General features: G+C 42.2%; 1 protein-coding gene across 1 annotated transcript in view; it reads left to right on the top strand.

The window, feature by feature from the left end:
- The first annotated feature begins 4,766 nt into the window (after positions 1-4,766).
- mtor (mechanistic target of rapamycin kinase) overlaps positions 4,767-22,102 on the top strand; it is a 51,307-nt gene continuing 33,971 nt past the window's right edge. The window contains exons 1-28 of the mRNA XM_029156384.3: positions 4,767-4,934; positions 5,377-5,526; positions 5,828-5,936; positions 6,063-6,295; positions 6,624-6,824; positions 6,911-7,045; positions 7,131-7,406; positions 7,687-7,795; positions 8,062-8,245; positions 8,442-8,570; positions 8,764-9,008; positions 9,106-9,315; positions 9,432-9,637; positions 10,468-10,590; positions 10,670-10,753; positions 11,342-11,434; positions 11,775-11,909; positions 12,198-12,327; positions 14,848-15,098; positions 15,186-15,272; positions 16,694-16,861; positions 19,031-19,143; positions 19,254-19,416; positions 19,887-19,979; positions 20,307-20,453; positions 20,854-20,996; positions 21,118-21,280; positions 21,808-21,953. Of these exons, the coding sequence (XP_029012217.1) occupies positions 5,398-5,526; positions 5,828-5,936; positions 6,063-6,295; positions 6,624-6,824; positions 6,911-7,045; positions 7,131-7,406; positions 7,687-7,795; positions 8,062-8,245; positions 8,442-8,570; positions 8,764-9,008; positions 9,106-9,315; positions 9,432-9,637; positions 10,468-10,590; positions 10,670-10,753; positions 11,342-11,434; positions 11,775-11,909; positions 12,198-12,327; positions 14,848-15,098; positions 15,186-15,272; positions 16,694-16,861; positions 19,031-19,143; positions 19,254-19,416; positions 19,887-19,979; positions 20,307-20,453; positions 20,854-20,996; positions 21,118-21,280; positions 21,808-21,953 (4,205 nt within the window). The 5' untranslated portion in view covers positions 4,767-4,934; positions 5,377-5,397. The remainder of the gene's footprint in view (positions 4,935-5,376; positions 5,527-5,827; positions 5,937-6,062; positions 6,296-6,623; positions 6,825-6,910; positions 7,046-7,130; positions 7,407-7,686; positions 7,796-8,061; positions 8,246-8,441; positions 8,571-8,763; positions 9,009-9,105; positions 9,316-9,431; positions 9,638-10,467; positions 10,591-10,669; positions 10,754-11,341; positions 11,435-11,774; positions 11,910-12,197; positions 12,328-14,847; positions 15,099-15,185; positions 15,273-16,693; positions 16,862-19,030; positions 19,144-19,253; positions 19,417-19,886; positions 19,980-20,306; positions 20,454-20,853; positions 20,997-21,117; positions 21,281-21,807; positions 21,954-22,102) is intronic.

Raw genomic sequence — 22,102 nt, 5'->3', positions numbered from 1 at the left:
TGCATGACATACTGGCTCACAGCAGCAACGCCCATGTATTTATCGTCCTAATCAATAAGCTCTAATCTGGACATTTTCTCTGTAGTGACAGTGACAGGAGGACGCTATTATAATGATTCGCTTCGATGAATTCTACTTGTGTTGATGGCTCACGCAGAAAAGAAAAAGGAAAAATCCATAGCAGGTGGAACCGGCTGACGTTTGTCACTGGGAAGAGAGCGCCGTAACCCAAGATGCAACATTAGCAGCCAAATCATATGCAAAGCCCCGGGGCTGCGTTTGGCTGAGGAGCAGCTGCATTGCTGCACCTCTGTGCACAGCCAGTGGGAGAGTCGCAGCGGAGCTCAGCGCTGGAAAACAATCCAACCCCTGGGCTTGTGTGTGAGCCGTGTAAGTGATCCCTCACGGTGCGGGACACATAAATAATGCACTAATCCCGCTGAAGGTATGCAGCGCTTTTATCCACCAGCGTTGTCTTTTATTTTGACGTCGTCTGCTCATTTTACTAGTCTGTCCTGGTCTAAAGCTCAAACAAGACGCTGAGGCTCAGATAGCGACGACAAATGTGCGACAAACGCTCAAGTCCACGCGGACGGGGGCATTCCAGCGTTATCGGACCAGGCCGAGGCGGCTCTTTAGTTTTTCCAGAGGACGGGCCAGTAGCCTTTATCAGGTGTCAGCATGAGAGCGGTGGAGAAAGCCGACCCGGCCTCAGACCAGACGGTGTCCAGTGTCCTGCACTACATCCTGCCTCCGCCTGCTGCTGTGTCACGGTGAACGAGACCTGGCTGGAAGAAGGAGCGAAACCGTTGTTATTGCATGAGGGCCCAAATGCGGGCCTCCGTCTGAGTGGCTGCATCACTGGCCAAAATGCCCTGGCGCAGATTCTAAGGAAGTTGGAGCTTTAAGACTGCGCTTCGCCGTGTGATGGTGTGCCAGATGTCCCTCTCCTTTGTGGTGTCACGTCTGCACAGGAGAGCTGGGTTTCGTCCCTGTGTCTCTGCCATCTCTGTGTTTCAGCTCTGATTTTATTCCGTGTGCCTGCTGTTTAAGACTTTGAGCAGAGATGAAACACGCCTGCCTGCTACCCTGCTGCTATGCTGAAGTCAGGCCCCCCCCCCCCGAATGAATGCAAGAAAGTCTCTATCAGGGTTAGTATCTGTCTTATCTTAATTCATTGCCATAGGGCTGAATGGAGACAAGATAGAGGAGTGTCAGTGAGGAACACCGTGTTAACAGTATCAGCCTCTCACAGATAGGGATCCAGCCGACGTCCTCCCACACACACACACACACACTTCCTCATGTCACACACAGTGACGAGCCTCCAGGAGCGGATTAGTAGCGAACTGTCTGCCCATCAGCACCAGGGTCACATGGAACGGCCCAGAGGCCACGGAGGCACCCCCAGAATGTCCAGCGCAACGTGTCAGCTCGAGTTTCCCCACAAATAATTGCATTTTAAAGCAGCTGTGCGCTGTGCGTTGGCCGTGCCGACTGGAGGGAGGCTGGGAAAAGACAGCAAGTCGGCCTCGAGTCCTGCGAGACCCAGCCATCCATCTGCCTTCCAGCTCCGGCTCGTTTAAGCAGAGTGGCCACAATGTATCGATGGCCATTTCCTCTAATGGAGAGCGCTCATTCATTTCCAGCCTTCCCTTTGGCAGGCACTTGGGAGAGTCCATTAGGAAATGAGCCCGCTACAAATGGCCACAGCCACGACACTGCGGATGAATAGCAGGATCAAAAAGCCGCCTCGCTTCAAGTGATTTAGTCACTGTGGTGGAGCTGATTGTGCGTTCCTTACCTGTAAGCGGTTTGTCTTGTTACCTGTATTATGAGAACATTTTGATGTAAAGCTGACTCTGACTGTTCACTATCAGTGCAGTACTTTATGTCATCTACTTTCTTTTTGCCCTATTGAATGCAGCCGTAACAAAAGCATCACGTAGGCCTTGTAGTGGAAGTGATGAGTAATGCTTCTGTGGTCTTAGGGCGGAGGTACCAGCCTTTACTCTTTAAGTCCTGATTAAGGACTTTGTGATGTACAGGAAGTCGGTGTCAGAGAGGATTCTCATTTCCATAAGCTGGCCTTAGGTTTCTTTGCACTGTGATTCATGGATTAGTAATAGCGCTTGATCTATAGGTCTCACCAAGGGAAGGAAACTTGATCAATACTGTTGACTCAGTCAGTGTGTGTGTGTGTGTCCTTCAAGAAAATGCAAAATGTGCCAGAAGACAAGCTAAGCACTGTGACAAGAAAGTGCAGCCTCATCATCATCATGGCATCCTCGCCTGCAGACACACTTTGGCCCAGCAGGACTCTCCTGATGCATTAGTTAATTACACCCTTCATTGTGCACATTTTAACACAAATACAATCACATTTGCTCAGGTGCAAAGTAAATAAAAATCAGTAGCGTACAAACAGCACAGACAGCGAGAAATGTAGAAGCATAATAGAATCATTTCCTAATTAAAATGACAGGCATCTCTCAGCAGCTTCTGCATACCTTGCTCAATACATGTACATCCACAGGTGTATCGCCAGAGCAGGTGGGCAGATAAACTCATACCAGGAAACAAGGCTGGCCTGTGGCCAGGTGGGGGATGAGAGCCACCCCCAGCACCCAGAACCAGATGTTACCTCATGAATCCTCGCACAGGAATCTGTGACTCATAACAAATCCCCCTTCTGCCTAATGAAAGGAACCCCTGGAGGGCTCAAATGGGGAAGGGGGGAAAGAGCATGAAGCCATTATAAAGATGGGGTAAATCAGAGTATGTTACAGGTCACTCAGATAAGATGGGTAAAGACAGGCTTATGCGCACTTTACACTCCTCCTCCGTCCTTCAGTGTTTAGAAAGACAGGCTCCATCATAGTAGAGGTAAAAACATGAGTGAGTGAAGATGCAAAGCAGAAAAAACAGGACTGACAGGGGAGGAATCAAAGTCTCAGACTGATGAAAGTGAACCCAACATCCTGCCCGTCATCTAACAGGAGGCCATTTGCCTGTTGGGACAAGAGTCCCGGTGGCACAGAGGATGCATACGTTTGTTCTGCCTAAGTGGCTGTACAGTATGTGTGCAAAGGAGTCGAGTGACTGCACGTGCGTTTCGCGTCCCTAAAGCACCCTTCTGCCTGTCTTTCTGTCACTCTCGTTGCCTTGTACACACACAACCCCCCCTGTGAAAACACGTGTCTAAGAAGAAAGGTGAGTGCTGCTGATTGAGTGAGCCAGTGTCTCATCAGCAAAGTATGTCTGGCTTGGCCGAGCTTGAGAGAGGCACAGGAGCCCTTGGGTGCATACGCTGGGACCTGCACCCCCTGCCAGACCCTCCTCCTCACTCTGAAACCCTCTCATCATCTCCATGTAAAGTGCGGTAAGGCTGGAGGGCTCCCTTAAATCTCCTGCTGCAAAACCACATCTCTCTCTCTCTCTCTCTCACACACACACACACACACACACACACACACACACACGCACACACACACACACACACACACACACACACACACACACACACACACACACACACACACACACACACACAAGACGACTGCAGCCTCTTCGTATTTAATTAACTTCATGTAACTTTGCACATTAATTACCAGATCACACACCATTTATTTCAAAAATAACAAAAACATGGATTGATGACATTTTCCATTATTCTATCCTTTGTGATCAAAATTGAACTTGTTTTCAGAAAGAAACTATAAGCAAAATGATTTTATTCTAAAATTGTGAAATTTATAACAGATGCTTTTAAGATAGATTGCAAATAAAGAGGAACTCCCAAAAAATATTTGATGTGCTTGTATAGGCTTAGAATTAATGTATATTAGCACTAGGCCCACTTACAGTAGATGATCTGCAATAGATTGACTAATAAAATAAACACACCCTTATGATAAACAATTGAATTTGAACTTAAGTATAGTTCATTATAATCTATTGATGAATGAGATTTCCAATAGAACTTTATGACCTTATGGAGAGTCATGTGCTTGTTTGCCAAAGAAAACATCAAACACGTCACACCCTAAAGCTAATTATGCGAAACAATACGATAATTATCGTTCATTTTAATGATGAAAGTGCATTTGACATTTAAGATCCAATTTCCGGAAAAAAGGCTATGGGTGTAATTATTGTGTGGCACTGTGGTAAATGTCACCGTTCTCACACACGGTAGTAACCAGTCAGTCTTCCTCAGCAACAAAAGCAAGTTGTTGACTCGGACAATGTCTCCACCCTGTGGTTGCACTGTGTTCACGCGCTGGTCAAAAACGTGTTAATGCATTTAAGTCAAATGTCATATTTCCAGTTGCTATTATCTCAAGTTGCATTAGTTTGTTTTTGGGTCTATAGAGCATATTCTTTTAATTTTTTTATAAACATTTTATGGTCAACAATCAGTGTGTAAATCTCTACAGTGTATTTATATTGCTTTGTTTTATAATTTCAATGCATATAAAAAAACCGTTTGTCCTAATTTATGACTAAGAAAAACCAAAGAGCCATTAGGCCATTGTGGTGAATACATTAATATGTTGGGAATTTTATTTTATGAAAGCCTGAACATTCAGGAGGCACCAGAAATAAAATGTATATATGTTGTTCCTAGCTTATATACTAGGGAGACCTACACTTTTCCACTGGAATAATGTCTTATCTCTGTGGGATACACGGATAAAGACATAGGAGGCAAAGTACATGTATTGCGTTCAGTTTTACGCAGGCTGCGCAAATTGCGCAACCAAGTACTCCTGAAGTGTGGTATGTGTACGGCTGGAGTTGGTCCAACTGGGCTGGTACACATATTTAGTTAGCTAACCTGCATCTGTAATAGCAAGCATGGCCTTACAATGAGAGATACCCTGCAGAAGCCGAATAGCCGCTAGAGTGCCAGCATATTTCTATGTAAACACGTAAGTAGCGACTTCATCGTTTAAATACTAGTTATGCGCTAGCTAGCCTAACGTTAGCAAGGATGTGAGCTATTACATGTAGCAGCTTAACAACCAACAACCAGCATGGTAGAATTACGAAGCTGGAGTTTATCTTGTGCACGGTGTTCTGCGTGTTAAGTTTGTTCTAATGGTATAAGTTACGCTTCTGTTTTTCTATTTTTGTGTGGTAGAGACTTTGTTTCACCGTTAGCAGGCTCAGCTAGGTGACTGTTTAGCTAGCTGGCTGTGTCAGCTGACAACAACATTGATGTCTGTGTGTTATTTCGTTGTTTTTATGGGCCAAATTACGTCCTGTTGCGTGTTTGTATGACCAATATATATACATACACATACATTATATATCGACTTTGCTTTAAAAACCCAGAAGCCGATAACGTTGCATTTTACTTTTCTCTTTCAGGGTTAAAGTAAGGCCATTCCAATGGTGATCATGTCAGGCACAGCTACTGTGCTGCAGCAGTTTGTCAGTGGGCTCAAGAGTCGAAATGAAGACACCAGAGCGAAATCTGCTAAAGACCTGCAGCACTATGTGACCACAGAACTCAGAGAGGTATCAGCACAAATGAACATGCTCCTAAAAAAGTTCTTGCTTGGGAACATCATTTGTATCATATCGTTGCTAGTCTCTAGAATGAGTTGTTTAGAATATTTCAATAGTAAACATAAATTGATACTTATGTCTGGTCTTAGATAAAATGTGGACATGTAGTCACATATGTGCTTTATTCAGACATTATAGAGACTCTTTGCTGTTCTCTAACTCTTGGTACTAGGCATTATAAGATGTGATTGACAGTTTTTCTTCCCTGGGTACTACTTCATGTGTAATACGGGTTTTCTGCCCTTCACAGTTAAGCCAAGATGAAGCCACTACATTCTATGATGAATTAAACCACCACATATTTGAGCTGGTATCCAGCTCTGATGTGAATGAGAAGAAGGGAGGAATTCTTGCCATTGGTAAGACGACTGTTGTGGAATTTTAAAGCCAACGTAAAATCAGTTGTTGCTTGGTTTAATAGTCCATATGAGTACACACAGTGGATATGTTACCCAGTTCATAACTCTGCTTTTTTTTTGTTCTAGTGAGTCTAATTGGAGTTGAGGGAGGCAATGCTACCAGGATCAGCCGTTTTGCGAACTATCTCCGCAACCTGCTACCTTCCAGTGACCCTGTGGTTATGGAGATGGCTTCCAAAGCCATGGGCCATCTGTCTATGGCAGGGGACACCTTTACTGCTGAGTATGTGGAGTTTGAGGTGAAGAGGGCCCTGGAATGGCTGGGAGCAGACCGGAATGAAGGCCGACGCCATGCTGCAGTAAGTGACAGATCGGATAACCAGCTTTTGTTGTTGTGTGTTGTTGAAATACCACACACTACACGCTACACTTCTCATTTGAAGCCATTGTTCCTTTTCTACTCAATGTTGATACGGAAACAGATCTTTTTGCAGCATAATTTAAATAGAGAAATATGGACAGGCTTATTTCAAATATGCTCAGCATTCAAGTTTTAATGGGGTGAATCAGTGGACACAAATGAAATTGTCATTTAACCTCTCTAATTGTCAACTTACACATAACACACATTTGAATTTATATTTTTTGAAAATGTAATTCATGTAATGTAATATTTTTCTATTTTAGGTACTAGTGTTGAGAGAGCTGGCTGTGAGTGCACCCACCTTCTTCTTTCAACAAGTGCAGCCCTTCTTTGATAACATCTTTTATGCGGTATGGGACCCCAAGCAGGCCATTCGAGAAGGTGCTGTCTCTGCCTTGCGAGCCTGCCTTATTCTCACCACACAGAGGGAGACCAAGGAAATGCAAAAACCTCAGTGGTACAAAGTAAGATGTTTCATTAGTTTCATAATACTTTTGTTGTACAGTACTTGCCAGGTTGGGCAATATGAACATTTGTCTTTCTGTAACAGCAAACATTTGAGGAGGCAGAGAAAGGTTTTGATGAGACTTTGGCCAAAGAGAAAGGCATGAATCGTGATGACAGGGTCCATGGTGCCCTTCTGATCCTTAATGAGCTGGTTCGCATCAGTAGCATGGAAGGAGAGGTGAGTAGTGATTTCACTCTGGACACAAGCTCACATTGAGAATGAATGCATTCTTCTGACTGTCCTCTCTATATCTCTATGATAGCGCATGCGTGAAGAGATGGAGGAGATCACTCAGCAGCAACTGGTCCATGATAAGTACTGCAAAGAACTAATGGGATTTGGAACCAAGCCCCGCCACATCACACCCTTTACTAGCTTTCAGTCAGTCCAGCCGCAGCAGTCTAATGCCCTCCTCGGCCTGTTGGGCTACAGCACACCTCAGGGCTTCCTCAGCTTTGGAGCCACTCCGGTACCTGCCAAGAGCTCACTGGTGGAAAGCCGATACTGCCGTGAGCTGATGGAGGAACGATTCGACCAGGTAGAGTTGACTGCAAATATCTGGACTATTTAAGAATGCAGTTGTAGACTGGTTATAAGTAGGATGACCTTTCTGAATGAGCTGTCAGTGAATACCACTTCATTGGGCCATCTGTTTAATCAAACTTAACATGACTTGCAGAGTCAGAGATAAAGAACAAAAATAATACTATACTTTAGTGGTCTTGTGAAGAAATTGAGGAAGTATTATGTATGAAGAATATTCTTGAGCATCTGATAAATCATAGCTGAAACAAGCTTTTATATGTTTTTTTTTCCAGGTGTGTCGTTGGGTGCTAAAATATAAGACCAGTAAAAACCCTCTCATTCAGATGACCATTCTTAACCTGCTTCCACGCCTTGCTGCTTTCCAGCCAAATACCTTTACCGGTGGGACTTGTTCATGTTTGTATTCCTCTGAGATTAAGTCAAATCCATCTCTTATACAGTAACATGCAGCCATGCCGTCCGTCATTCCTGTTGCTATTGCCTTTTTTAAAAAAATGCTTACACTTAAATCCTTTCACATACCTTGTTTACAACAAGGTATATGAAGGGATTTATTCTGATATTGTTGTAATATTGTTGTAATTTTATTTAAAAAAAACATATCTGTGCCTGATCATTTCTATTGTGTTTGTCTTTCCGTTGTGCAGACCAGTACCTGTCAGATACTATGGGCTACCTGTTGGGCTGTTTGAAGAAGGAAAAGGAGAGGACAGCAGCTTTCCAGGCTCTTGGGCTGCTCGTAGTGGCAGTAAGGACAGAAATTCAGCCGTACCTCTCAAAGATTCTGGAGATCATAAAGGCTGCACTGCCACCCAAGGACTTTGCACACAAGTCAGTGTAATAAATAAAATTATCTGGTTTTTACTTATTATGTGACTCATGGCTTTATATTTACACTGATATTTGTAACCTTGCTTGTGTAAACATGCTTGAAATGTATATTTGGAAAAGTGTCAACTGTGGGGAACTTTTCCTTGACCTTACCCTTATAGTTAAAGGTCTCTCTTTGTGTCTGTTATGTATGCAGGAGGCAAAAGACCATGCAAGTAGATGCCACAGTGTTTACTTGTATCAGCATGCTTTCCAGAGCCATGGGCCCCAGCATCCAACCTGACATCAAGGAGCTGCTAGAACCTATGCTGGCAGTGGGCCTCAGGTACAATGAAAAGCTAAGAGAAGTTTGTATAAGTGGCTGGGTTTTTTAATCCAGCACTTGACTTGTGCAAATCAATTTTTAATTCTGTGGTAATCTGCTAACAACTCCTCCACAACACACTTCATTGCCATTATTTAAACAAGCCGAAAGTAATTAAATTGGATTGATTTTACCTACTATCTTGTTTCTCTAGTCCTGCATTGACGGCAGTACTGTATGACTTAAGTCGCCAAATCCCGCAGTTGAAGAAGGATATCCAGGATGGTCTTCTGAAGATGCTCTCCCTAGTGTTGATGCACAAGCCGTTGCGTCATCCTGGCATGCCCAAAGGCTTGGCCCACCAGCTGGCATCACCAAGTCTCACAAACATTCCAGAGGCAAGTGATGTTGGCAGCATTACCCTAGCCCTACGCACGCTGGGAAGCTTTGAATTTGAAGGTAAGAATTTGGAATAGTGATTTACATTTATTTCTTAAAGTCTTTAGTTGTCATATAGTTGAGGTACTTAACATGTTTTGGTAATTTTTTTCACTAGGACACTCCCTCACTCAGTTTGTACGCCACTGTGCTGATCACTTCTTAAACAGTGAGCACAAGGAGATCCGGATGGAGGCAGCTCGGACCTGTTCACGCCTTCTCACTCCCTCCATCCACCTAATCAGTGGCCATGTTGTCAGCCAGACTGCTGTGCAGGTTGTGGCAGACGTGCTCAGCAAGTTGCTAGTTGTTGGAATCACTGACCCAGGTAAATCATCAAAAATGATAAAGAAAGCACCAGATTGTAAAAACAGGTTGATGTTGATGAAAATTAAGACAAACATTAAGTCAAAATCTTTTGTTCTTGTCCTCCTTGCTGCACAGATCCGGATATTCGATACTGTGTATTGGCATCTCTTGATGAGCGTTTTGACGCTCATCTCGCCCAGGCCGAGAACTTGCAAGCATTGTTTGTTGCACTGAATGACGAGGTGTTTGAAATCAGAGAGTTGGCTATCTGCACAATTGGACGCCTCAGCAGCATGAACCCTGCCTTTGTTATGCCCTTCCTCCGCAAGATGCTCATTCAGGTAGGAAAGATGCAGACGGCACATTACTGGCATTTTGTCCACTACATGGATTTTACATTGAGGAAATGTTATGGACAATAATTCATTGGTGTCATTGTCCTCAATGTTCATTGCAAGGGGCTGGGTTAATTATAGTATACAATGTGACAAGGCATAGACTAATAATTAAGTAGCAAGCAGCATCACAACCACAGTTATCTGAAATATTTCCTGAACTATCCTTATTTTATTTTATTTTTCTTGCTGCGCTCAGTCTGTCTAAAATAAAACCTTTCTCTTTGTTGTAATAAACAGACAGCCACATCAGTAGGAAACAATAGCATTTCTTCCTTCCTCAGTTGTTCCCTTTTCTGTGTCTGCATTTTCTGAACTATATTTCTAGTAGAAAACAAAGCACCTGGTATTTAAAGTACTGGGTTGAGTTGAGGCATGTGTCATGTGGTGAAAATACGTATACAAATGCTGAGAGTCTGCTTCTGCTAATATAACGAAACAATCGCTATTAATAAACTGCTGATTATGCAGCTAAATGTATAGCAACCCAGTCCTGAAAAATGTGGTAAGCAGTCAACAAATCTGTCTTTGTTATTTATATGCCTATTTCTGCTTGATCATAGGCATCATGTTACCTTTAGATGGCAGCAAAGGTTATGATATTTTTAAACTTTGCACACTAACGGCACAATAACACTGGAATTTCTTTTTTTCAACATATTTTAATAAGATCTGCCTTTGTGTTGAACATTAGGCATTAACTCTAACAAACGTTATGCCAGGTAGACTGTGGCTGCTATGGCATCATAAATAAGTCTTTGTACCTTTTGTTGCAGATCTTAACAGAGTTGGAGCACAGTGGAGTTGGAAGAAACAAAGAGCAAAGTGCCCGCATGCTTGGTCACCTAGTCTCCAATGCCCCTCGCCTCATACGGCCATATATGGAGCCCATCCTCAAGGTAAAGGAGACATTGTTTTTTTGATGGTAGTACTAGTGGTAAATAGGTGAACCTAATTCATTACTTTTAATTTTTGCAGGCACTCATTCTCAAACTTAAAGACCCAGACCCCAACCCTGGAGTGGTCATCAGTGTCCTTGCAACTATTGGCGAGTTGGCTCAGGTAAGGCTAAACCTTGGGTGACATTAGAAAACTACCTACTTCACACTTTTTTTATTTAAAGTTTCTAGATTAACAATAATCCCATTGGCCTGTGCATATTATAAGGTTTAATACTAACTTTGTCTTCCTCTGAAAGTAGACCATTAAATGCAGGCGCAACCTAGAGTTCAGGCAGAGTGCAGGAAATGACGAAAGGTTTACAGTTGGTTCAGTGTGGGAAGTCACAGAATCCCAGCTCCTCAGGAAGGTAGAAAGAGAAGGATACACGATTATGTAGAGAATGTCATGTCATCCTTCTGGATTTGTAATCAAGGATGTATACAAATATAAAACGCAGGATCGTAGCGGACAGTGACAGTACAACATATGCTGACAAATTACTGACTGACAACACTGAGCGGTAGAGAACTGTATCTAGATACCTACGCAATGATAAATGTCAACATTTTTCACAAGGTCTAAAACTAAACCACTACAAATAGTAATCCAAAACTGTCTACCAATGATTAATATCCAATATTTTTTAAAGAATTTGACGGTAATAAATGCACAGTTTGCTGTTTGATAGACCCACCTTGTCCATTTCAGGTGAGCGGCCTGGAGATGAGGAAGTGGATGGACGAGCTTTTTCCAATTATCATGGATATGCTACAGGACTCCTCTTCATTAGCTAAGCGACAGGTACGTGAGGCACTGCTTCATCCTATTCTTATTCTATCTTAACGTTACTGTGTATTCAGTTTCTATCAGTTTTAGGACTCTACTGAAATTTACATAAGCCTGTAATTCAAGTTCTCCAGAAATCATTTGGTAGCATGATTGTTTGTTATACTTCATGTTCATTAAAGATTGAAGATCATTAAAAGTGTTAAACATTCTAATGAAGAAATTTTAACAGCATACCAGAATTAATGGAAGAGATCTTGTTTAATAGGTGCAGTTGTACTACATGTGTTTAATGTTGCTGTATTAATTACATTCTACAAATTGTTTATGGCGACTCTGCTTCTGACTCCACCAGGTGGCACTGTGGACTCTGGGCCAGCAGGTGGCTAGTACAGGCTATGTGGTGGAGCCATACCGCAAGTATCCTTCCCTTCTAGAGGTGCTGCTCAACTTCCTCAAGACAGAACAAAACCAAGGCATTAGAAGGGAGGTATGTAGTGTTACCATTGAAACTCCTAAGCCTCGGCTTCTCTATTATGTGCACCCAAGTCTTTTGCTCACATTGACTTGCTATGAGATCGAAAATCCAGCCTATAAAAGGAAAGCATGCTTAGATTTGTTGACCTTGACCACTGAGTTAACATCTCATGAAAATATATATTCCATAGTAATGTGGAGTACCTAATAGGGTATAAGCTTACAAATATACCGCTATGTATTCGTTCCTAGATCTCATGGTTAACTCTGAAGAACTATTCTGTGATGTTTTATTTGACAGGCTATTCGTGTTTTGGGCCTTCTGGGAGCGCTGGACCCATATAAGCACAAGGTGAACATTGGGATGATTGACCAGTCAAGAGATGCCTCTGCTGTTAGTCTCTCTGAGTCTAAATCCAGTCAGGATTCAGGTAGGCCAGTGAACAGTTCCCTTTTCTTTTCCACAACCTACTTACATGTAAATAACTGATGTTTAAGGATGTTGTCATTTATAAAGTTTTTGCTTAAAGCTGTTTTATGGAAAAGCAGTATAAAACTATATACATTATATTTAATTATGCAGAATGAACATATCACCACTTTTGTGAAGCTGTGGCATTTTTCTAAGCTGCAAGTTAGTGGAAAATACTATAATTAAAACACACCTTTTACTTCCCGGTCACTTGAAGAAGGAACTGATTTCTTCCTTGTTTAAGTTCATTTGAATTGCTGACTCAGACACATATAAATCAGAGAAATCCTTTCTGTCCAAAACCACTGCTGATTATCCCTAACAGCATGGCTGTTTCATATGTCATAAATCTTTATTCAGCTCATTAAAATGGGGTCAGGAGAGTGACATGTCTGCACAATCAAGACTAAACAGAGTCCATGCTATTGAGCCTGAATACTCGGCAGCAAGTATGGCCCATTATTTGAGAGTTTCTAATTTCTGCTTTTTGTTTGAGCCGTATCCAAAAGTAGGTTCTGCCAGCTCTGAAGGCGATGTAGTTTCCACAACTGGAGTGATAAATTTTAAAGGGGGGACATCTAATGTGAGGTGACCCACTTTGACAGACTTAAGGCTTCTGTTTTATTGGCTGATTGTAAATTATGTGCATCCGTTACACTAATCCTTTATGTGTGAAAACTGATCGGTAATACAGACAATGCACAAATTTATAACCGTATCAACTGAATCATGCATCATGCTGTTTTGTCAGTGTGAGTTTTTTTTTTTATCCGATAGACCATCAGGACAAAGCATAAAGCGTTTTAAGCATGTTTACATTTGGGGGGGAGTCTATAAGAAAGTTAAATTCAAAGAGATATACTTGTTATTGTTGTGACATCGTTGTGGCGGCAGCTGAAAGTTTGTTGTGAAAACTTTCAGGTGATTGTGGATGTGATTTATTATTATGTGATTTTCCATAATAGTGGAAATGGTTAAAAGTCATTATAATAATTATATTAATAATAGCATAATGTCACGTGTATTATATATGGAAAATGCTGCTCTGCTGGTCTAATCCAGTCATGCGTTTTAGTATGTGACCTGAACAATATACTAATAGTTTTACCATTTGGTTCTGCAACTAAATGGTCTGTGAGCAGAATTAGAGGCTGTATATCTGTTGGAAGAGTTTTCAGGGTCAGTGTCTGGAGCATTAGCATCTTCGCCGGCATGCATTTTCTGTGTGGGTGGCCACTGTCTAGGCCCATGTCTTCACACGGGTTCAAACAGAACCAGTCATGTCACCGCAGAACGCCAGGGTTGTAAAACTAAAGAAATGGGGTGTGTGTGTTTTTTTTCCCTTAGCTGTTTTTAACATTTCATTTTTTTTCCTGCACGCCTGAAACTCGAATAAGTACAGCACTGTTGCCTCATTTAGCTTCACCGATGAACTGCAAAGCTACGCCACTTAAGCAAAACACGGCTGGTGCCAGTGTGCATTGTCTGTAGCCCAAAACCTTTAGCGAGACAGCTGGATGCTGACGCTGTACTCCTGCAGATAGCCAATGAAACCATAAATACCAGACGTCTGTGTAGAGATGCCTTGTAAAACTCAAGAGCTCTGCATAGAGATATTTATTAGAAATGTCAAAAAGGCTGCCGGTTGATTCATTTCAATATATACATCAAAATACGGCCTTTACTGTACTTGCAATGGATGTTAGTAATCACATTACGTCTCAAATTCCAGCACTGAAATGAACTTTTCCCTTGTTTACGTAGGCATTTATGATGAATTGAAACATGATCCAGATTGAGTTGTGTAGCCCTGAGCTGGATTACTAATCAAACACCTCGACACTCTGCAGCTTTCTGTGAAACCACGGGGCAGGACTTTGATTGCTCTGTCATCCTACCTTTTGTCTCGAACGTCACAAGGCGAACAGAAGCTTTGCTTTTTGTGTTCCCACATTAATCTATTAGGAATGCCGGCTTTCACATTATTATTGGTCAACATAGAGCTTTGAGTTGGGGCAAAAGTGGCTTAAACGTGTTACTTGGGGCTGACTTGTATTTTTCTTGCTGGACCCATCTGTGCCAGGGTTTTCATTGTACCAATGCACTTTTTATATTTAATACAAGCTGGTAAATGTGAACTAGTATTAGTCTCTGAAATGCATAAAATCGTGTAGTGTATATAGTTCTGTTACATTTTATACTGTAGATCCCATGTAAATATTGTCTTGTATGCATCAAACAAAGGTGGAACAAAACAGAAATACTTTGGTTCTCCATTTAAAGAGACTATATACAGCAAATCACTGTTGACTAATTCTTGTCAGCTTGTTTCCTCCATGACATTTTCCTCATGTAAATCAACATTTAACACTGAAGTTGGGTTAAATTTGATCATTTCATCCTCAGAATGAGCGCTGCATGATCAGTGTTTGGCAGCAAAAACAAACATGAACCCCTTTACTCCTTTTCTTCCCTCCAGCGGACTATAGCACCAGTGAGATGCTAGTGAACATGGGCAACCTTCCCCTGGATGAGTTTTATCCTGCTGTGGCAATTGTGACTCTGATGCGCATTCTGAGAGACCCCTCACTCTCCAACCACCATACTATGGTGGTTCAGGCGGTCACCTTTATTTTTAAGTCTCTGGGGCTCAAGTGTGTGCAGTTTCTGCCCCAGGTCATGCCCACCTTCCTTAATGTCATCCGGGTCTGTGATGCCAGTATCCGAGAGGTGAGTAGCCATACAGAATGTTTCACTTGGTGTGTGCTTCAAGTCTTTCTCTTACTCTCTCCACTCTGTGCTCTTGTTGCCCTCCAGTTCCTATTTCAGCAGATGGGAATGGTGGTGTGCTTTGTTAAGATCCACATCCGCCCCTATATGGACGACATCTTCACCCTCATTAGAGTGAGTAATTGTGTCATTGTTCCCTCCTGGACACTAATTCCCAAACACCGATAGTCCAGCCCTCCTATTTTCTTGTGAGTCAGGCAAACAGCTGCAAACTCTTCATTTCACTCAGTCGCGCTTTCCTTTCTCCTCATTAGTACTAATGCTTTCAGGGCCTCTGGATAAACGTCTGGCCCCATGTCACATAAGCAGTACACATCATCTGTCTTATGCTACTTAACTAACAAGATTAGAGGCTGTGTGATTGTGAGAATGAGAAAATGATGCTATTTATTTTAACATTTCTTTTATTTGTTTTTTCACTTTTGCTTTAAAATTACCTTTTGACTTGTTTCCACTCATTTTGTTCAGTTGTTAGACGCCTGACTTAGTTTACTTGTCACACGATTTGGATCAAATTCCAAACATATGGTCTTTCCAGCACATAATATATAGCATTGCACAAAATATTGTATGACTGTCCTGTGTATCGGAATTTTGGATAAACTAACACTTCTGCAGTGACGGTAACGCCTTCTGGGCGAAGTAATTGAGAGAACTGGAACACTTTGCTCCGAGTCCCTCTGACTTAATAAACGGCGAGTGAAACAAAGAATCTATTCATTTTTTTTCTCCAGCTCAGCTTCACATCCAGATGAGGGGGCTGAAATAGACATTCAGGATGTACGCTTGCTCGTGCTCTAGTCAGCTTCCACAGTAAGAAAGGCAGGAAGTTGGGGGGCTGCTTGAGACCTCTGCTAAACGTGCTCTGCTCCAAGCACCGCCACCAGATCTCACAGCTGAGACCCATTGACTGACATGTTCCATGACTTGAAATCCTCCACCTTAACTCCTATTATCTCTAATGTGCACGGTGTCCATGCCTACATTTCGCAAAGCTGTGTCACAAGCCACACGGCGACGTAATGTCAGTTCCATTCAACAGGAAATTGTTTCCATTTCTCGCCATCAAGTATTGTTATGCTCATTCTCAGCTTCTGGCACGTGAAAACGTTGTATTTCCAGGGGGAAATCAGTCGGAACGTCTTTACACGCACTCACCTCGTTGAAAGAAAACACGTTTTGACCCAGTTCTTTAGACCCACACAAAACCTTGCTATACTACTGTCGCAGAGCAGGGTGGATGAGGTAGCGCTTTGGATGTACCCTTTGAACATTGTAAAAGTTTATATTCATCTGGACCTTAATTTAGGTCAGTTTTACTTGTGACAGGCATAGTTTACAGGGACTGTGATAGTCCAGCCTCTCTACTTACTGTATCTAGTGAGAGAATTAATGTTCATAATCAGAACCTTTGCAATAATAGTGATTTGTTGTTTAATTTTTTTATGTTTGCAACTATAAAAAGTCAAGCTAGGTAATATATGAAGAATGATTTGATCATATTTTTAATGAAATGTCATGATTTTGATGTGTAGGAGTACTGGACACCAAACAACCCGATGCAGAACACCATCATCCTTCTGATCGAGCAGATTGTGGTGGCCCTGGGGGGAGAGTTCAAACTCTACCTGCCCCAGCTCATCCCGCACATGTTGCGTGTCTTCATGCACGACAACAGCACTGGGCGCAGTGTTACCGTCAAGGTGAGCAAAGGTTACTACGCTACAAGGGTCCAAAGGAGAGTATTGTCATTTTCCATGCATTTCGCAAATCTGTTCTCGAAGTGTACTATAAGTGCAGCCAAGCCCCCAGCTGCTTTTTCTGTTGAATAGCTTTCACATTTTATTTTCCCATGTCTGAGGGGGGAAAACTGTATTTGATTGGACCGTAGTTAACGTTTTTAATGAGTTTTCTTGGCATTTTTATAACATGTATATCAGTACGTTGAAGGACCCAACAAACATAAACACACTTAAAATCAAAGTGTGAATCAAACAATCAAACTGAGATGTTGTGGAAATTACTCCACTTGTGCTTGAATTGAAGTTGTTGTCACAGCTTGAACAAAGTGTTTTTATAGCCCTGAACAAAAGCTGAACAAATGACCAGCTTCTGCTTAATACTGCCATGAATGCTTATTGAGTGGAGGTGTAGAACAAAGGCTGAAAAAAAAGAAACTGAGCCCTTTAAAATCCTCGTATTAAAACAGACCAGAGTACCTGCTGTGGTCTGGTGCATGTACAGTATCATTATCAGAGAGGCCATAGTGTGAGCAATTTTTAATGACTCACTACCTCCACATCCAAGTCCCAGAGCAGTGGAACATTTTCCTTTTGTACAGCCACTATGATACGAGACTTTAATTAGCGACCTAAGTGCAAAATATATTTGAACTCTCTGTAATTACAAATGTACAAGCCAAAATACAGTTCTAGACCTGTGGACTGCTGCTGCTATCAGTCTAGCTGTGCTAACGTGCGCAGCCAAAACCATATTATTTCTTATTTCCTGTGTTTCTGTGTCCTGTGAGCGACGTCTTACTGTAGGACTTCTTAAACCGGTGGAAAGTCTTTACAAAAGAAGCATGTGTAGCCTAGAATAAATATGACTTTAGATTTACAGCTGTTCTACGTTGAGTCCTTACTAAGAGCTGGATAAGCGAACACAGGGTATGTGCTATAAATCTTTACACAAGAATATGAGAAGAGCTAAATGTACTTATAATAGTCATAAAACCAACATGCATGACTTTGAATCATTTGCAGGTCAAAGGTGACCCGTCAGCTCAGAGTGTGTGATCAATCTACTGATGAATAGAGAAAATGTGGCACGTTGCGTTTTATCAATCTGGTGTAGAAAGGATGCTAACTAGATCGTGAAGCTCGCTTGTCAGATTTGACCTATTATTGGAGGAGATAACTTAATTTTGCTAGTACTTCCACAGGGAGCTTGTGTTTGAAAAGTACTCCGATCACTCCACACTCACTCAGAGCATGGGAGCTCAGCTTACACTTGATTTATTAGGGTAGTATTTTCTGTTTGCGGTTACAGGCAGTATCCATCAAGACCATTCAGGCCTAAGCTGTTCACTTGTGCTGGAGAGGTTCAAAGATGTCGTAGACCTGTAGCTACTGTAGCACGCTCTTCTGTTTCTACCACTGCTGCCAGCAGTCATCTGGGTTTTCCCTTTAAAACCTAAATCATGGTTTGGACAAAGACCACAAAGACAGAATCATAAGGATCCCGGTCATCCACCACTGCCTGCTCGGGTATTGTTTTGTCTCCGAATCTGCCGTATTAGATAACCCATCAGCCCACAGTCTGGATAGTCTATAACCCAGGTCTGTCTGGAGCCTAATCTTTAAGACAGAATGGAGGTCATTGAATGGGGGGACTGGGAATCGGGTTACCCTCTATTCCGAAGGAGAAGAAAAGAAAAACATACTTCCATCATTTCGCAGAGCCGATCTTTTCAGCCACCAGCACCCCCACAGCACACATGCACACTTGTACACCTCCATCTCAGCTTCCTGCTGTCTCGCCTTGCACAATTTAGATGTGGGGGGTGGAGGTGTTGGTGAGTGTGGAGGTGGTCACCTACATGTAGATACTGGAGGATATTAATGGCCTGCGCTACATTTTATATTGCATTTTGTGGTCTTTAAGATGTGAAGTGACATTGGAGGAGGTTGACAAGTCATCATCTCATAGTTGCACAGAACTTCCCTGGAAAACTTGCATGGTTGCCAGCTCTTTGATGGGGAAAGGAGCATGCCATCCATCTTTCTATGTCGGACTCCTGAAGAAAACCATTTAGCCATCATAAGCCATTAAAAACGAGGTGTTTGAGCAACGTGTGGTTTATGTTCCAGCTGCTGAACGCCATCCAACTGTTTGGTGCCAACTTAGATGACTACCTCCACTTGCTGCTGCCTCCCATTGTCAAGCTGTTCGACGCCCCTGACGTGCCCCTCCAGGCCCGCAAGTCAGTGTGACACACGTCTGCCTCTGTGCTTGTGTAACTGTTGTCTTACAGTTTTGTTATCACTGTTTTCACAATAATAAAAGCTGTTTTTTGTATTTATTCTCTGTTAGGGTTGCTTTGGAGACTTTGGACCGGTTAACAGAGTCTCTGGACTTCACTGATTATGCTTCACGCATTATTCACCCTATTGTTCGGACACTTGATACTACACCTGAGCTGCGCTCTACTTCTATGGACACCCTGTCCTCACTGGTGTTCCAGTTGGGCAAGAAGGTAACTAAAACTATCCCCCCAGGGTTCCCTTTGAATATAGCTATTATTACCCACACTACTTTCTGCCTTTCTACTCCTTCCTTCACTGAAACATCATTTCAGTAACCCCCGGCCTTCCACTCTTTATTGCTTCCTTCCAGACTAGTGATGTCATTGACCGTTAGGTGGCGGGGGTGGTGTTTATTAGAGTGGGTGATGTCACAGTAACATGCTCCTGAGCCTTTCACTCCCTTATCCCTAGACCCTCCTATGGTTTTCAGGCGTAACAACATAACCAACAGTTCACATGTAGCCACATGTGCCAGAAACGTACAAGTAAAGTTTATGATCTGAAACTCCTAATGGTTACGTTCAAGTGCGTGCTGCGTTATTTAGTCGCCGTAACAGGAAAGACATAATACCACTAAACCACGTAAAGCAGACTTAGGTTCTTTTATTTATTCTCCTTCCCTTTGCCCTCGTATTTTCAGTATCAGATCTTCATTCCCATGGTAAACAAAGTGATGCTCAAGCACAGGATCAACCACCAGCGTTATGACATTCTCATATGTCGTATTGTTAAGGTACGTTTTTATCCAATACACACACTTCTCATTTGCTACTGTGGACATTTCCAATACTTCATAAGCTAATAGTTGTAATTTGCCTCTTGTTCAGAGTCAAATATTATCCAAATTGCACAAGCAATAAATTGCATAATCATGAATCAAGAACACCTTTTTATGTGAAGTCCAACATAAACAAGTCATTACTGTTTATTACTTGTTTTCTGTATTCATCCCTTGGGAAGGAAATACACTAGTGTGTTCACAAAGCGTGTTTTGAGGTCTGACTAACAGTTTAGTCTGTGTGCGGTCTCTGTGTGTGGCCCATGTGTATGCTCATAATAGGGCTACACTCTGGCAGAGGAGGAAGAGGATCCTCTAATCTTCCAACATCGTCACCTTCGCGGTAACCAAGGTGATGCTCTGGTCAGCGGGCCGGTGGAGCCAGGGCCTATGAAGAAGCTTCATGTCAGCACTACAGCACTGCAGAAGGTCAGTAGGTTTTAACATAGAAAGACATTCTCCTGGTGAGCTCATGAATTATATATACAGCAAGAAACAAAACGTCATCAGTACACAGCAGACATGTCCACTGTTTGTTTCATTGTCGGAGATGAGGAAGTAGTTGTTGTGTATAGTAAACGATCATGTGTAAAAAAATAAATAAATACTAAGATGTTTATCTCTCTGGCTAACATATGAGCAAACTTAGACTGTTACGAGAAAATCTACAAAGAGTTGAAAACCACAGATGAGCCAACACCAAACACACAGGGTCCCTGAGTGGTTTGATGCAGCTGAAAATAGTGTGAATTCTTTGCTTAGGTCTGGAAAAACTAGTGGCTCCCATTTGTTTCTCAGTGATTTGTAATATGAATGAATTCTTTCACAGGCTTGGGGTGCTGCCAGGAAGGTGTCCAAAGATGACTGGCTTGAGTGGCTGAGGCGTTTGAGTGTTGTCCTACTTAAGGAATCCTCCTCACCAGCCCTGAGATCGTGCTGGTCATTGGCTCAAACCTACATCCCTCTTGCTAGGTAAAGTGCCTGCATCTATATCCGTATTTCATTATTGATATGCTTTTTGCATAAAATAAATAGATTTTAACCCTGCTAAATATCCAGATGTTGTTAAACGTTCTGTGTCTGTTGTCCACAGAGATCTGTTCAACGCAGCTTTCCTGTCTTGTTGGTCTGAGCTAAGTGAGGACCAGCAGGATGAACTCATTCGCAGCATCGAGTTAGCTCTCACCTCCCAGGACATTGCTGAGGTCACACAAACTCTGCTCAACCTGGCAGAGTTCATGGAGCATAGTGACAAGGTTAGCAGTAAACCGAAGCACCCACAGAGAAGCGCTGATAGAGATTATACCAAGGGATAGGAAAGATTATGATTTTACTACTATTATTATTATTATTGTAGTTGTTGTTGTTGTTATTGTTCTAATGCCTTTCTCTCATTTTATTAACTTTTACTCTAACTTCAGCCTCTTACTCTTATTGAGGTAATGCAATAGGGTCGTACTTCGTTCAGCTTAGTGTTTTCTGTCATCATCACTCTGTCCTTCAACCACAATATACATAAAAGCATCTGGTGTTTTTAAATTTTACATGTGCACATTTATGTGGACAATAATGAAATCATTTTAATCTTATTTCTGTCATTTGGGAATAATTGAATTGTAGAGCATGTTAAGTGCAAGAAAGGACAGTATAATGTCAGTGAGCAGAGTAATTGTGGTGACTGTGGGCTGGCTGCTGACTAGAAGCATCGTTAGAGGTCACAAACAATGGTTCATTGAGGTTTTCTTCAATTTACCCTGTTTTATACATTTGTTTCTTATTTCAGGGCCCTCTGCCACTGAGAGACGATAATGGTATTGTGCTGCTGGGTGAGAGAGCTGCCAAGTGTCGCGCTTATGCCAAGGCTCTGCATTACAAAGAGCTGGAGTTTCAGAAGGGCCCTTCTCCTCTTATCCTGGAGTCTCTTATAAGGTAGGGCTGAACACCTTAGTGTTAAGGTCTTGTTAAGTAAACTTTGGTTCAGGCAAGGGTTACTACTGTAACCTGACCAAGTGCAAAGCTGAATGTACAAATACTGTTCAGTTACAGTAGTAGTTGCAGTGATTTGGGTGGTGCAGTAT

This window comes from Betta splendens, chromosome 7 (assembly GCF_900634795.4).
Source record: "Betta splendens chromosome 7, fBetSpl5.4, whole genome shotgun sequence".
Classification (NCBI taxonomy): domain Eukaryota; kingdom Metazoa; phylum Chordata; class Actinopteri; order Anabantiformes; family Osphronemidae; genus Betta; species Betta splendens.
Note: the sequence above shows the minus strand (reverse complement) of the source record. Positions and strands in the feature narration are given on the sequence as shown.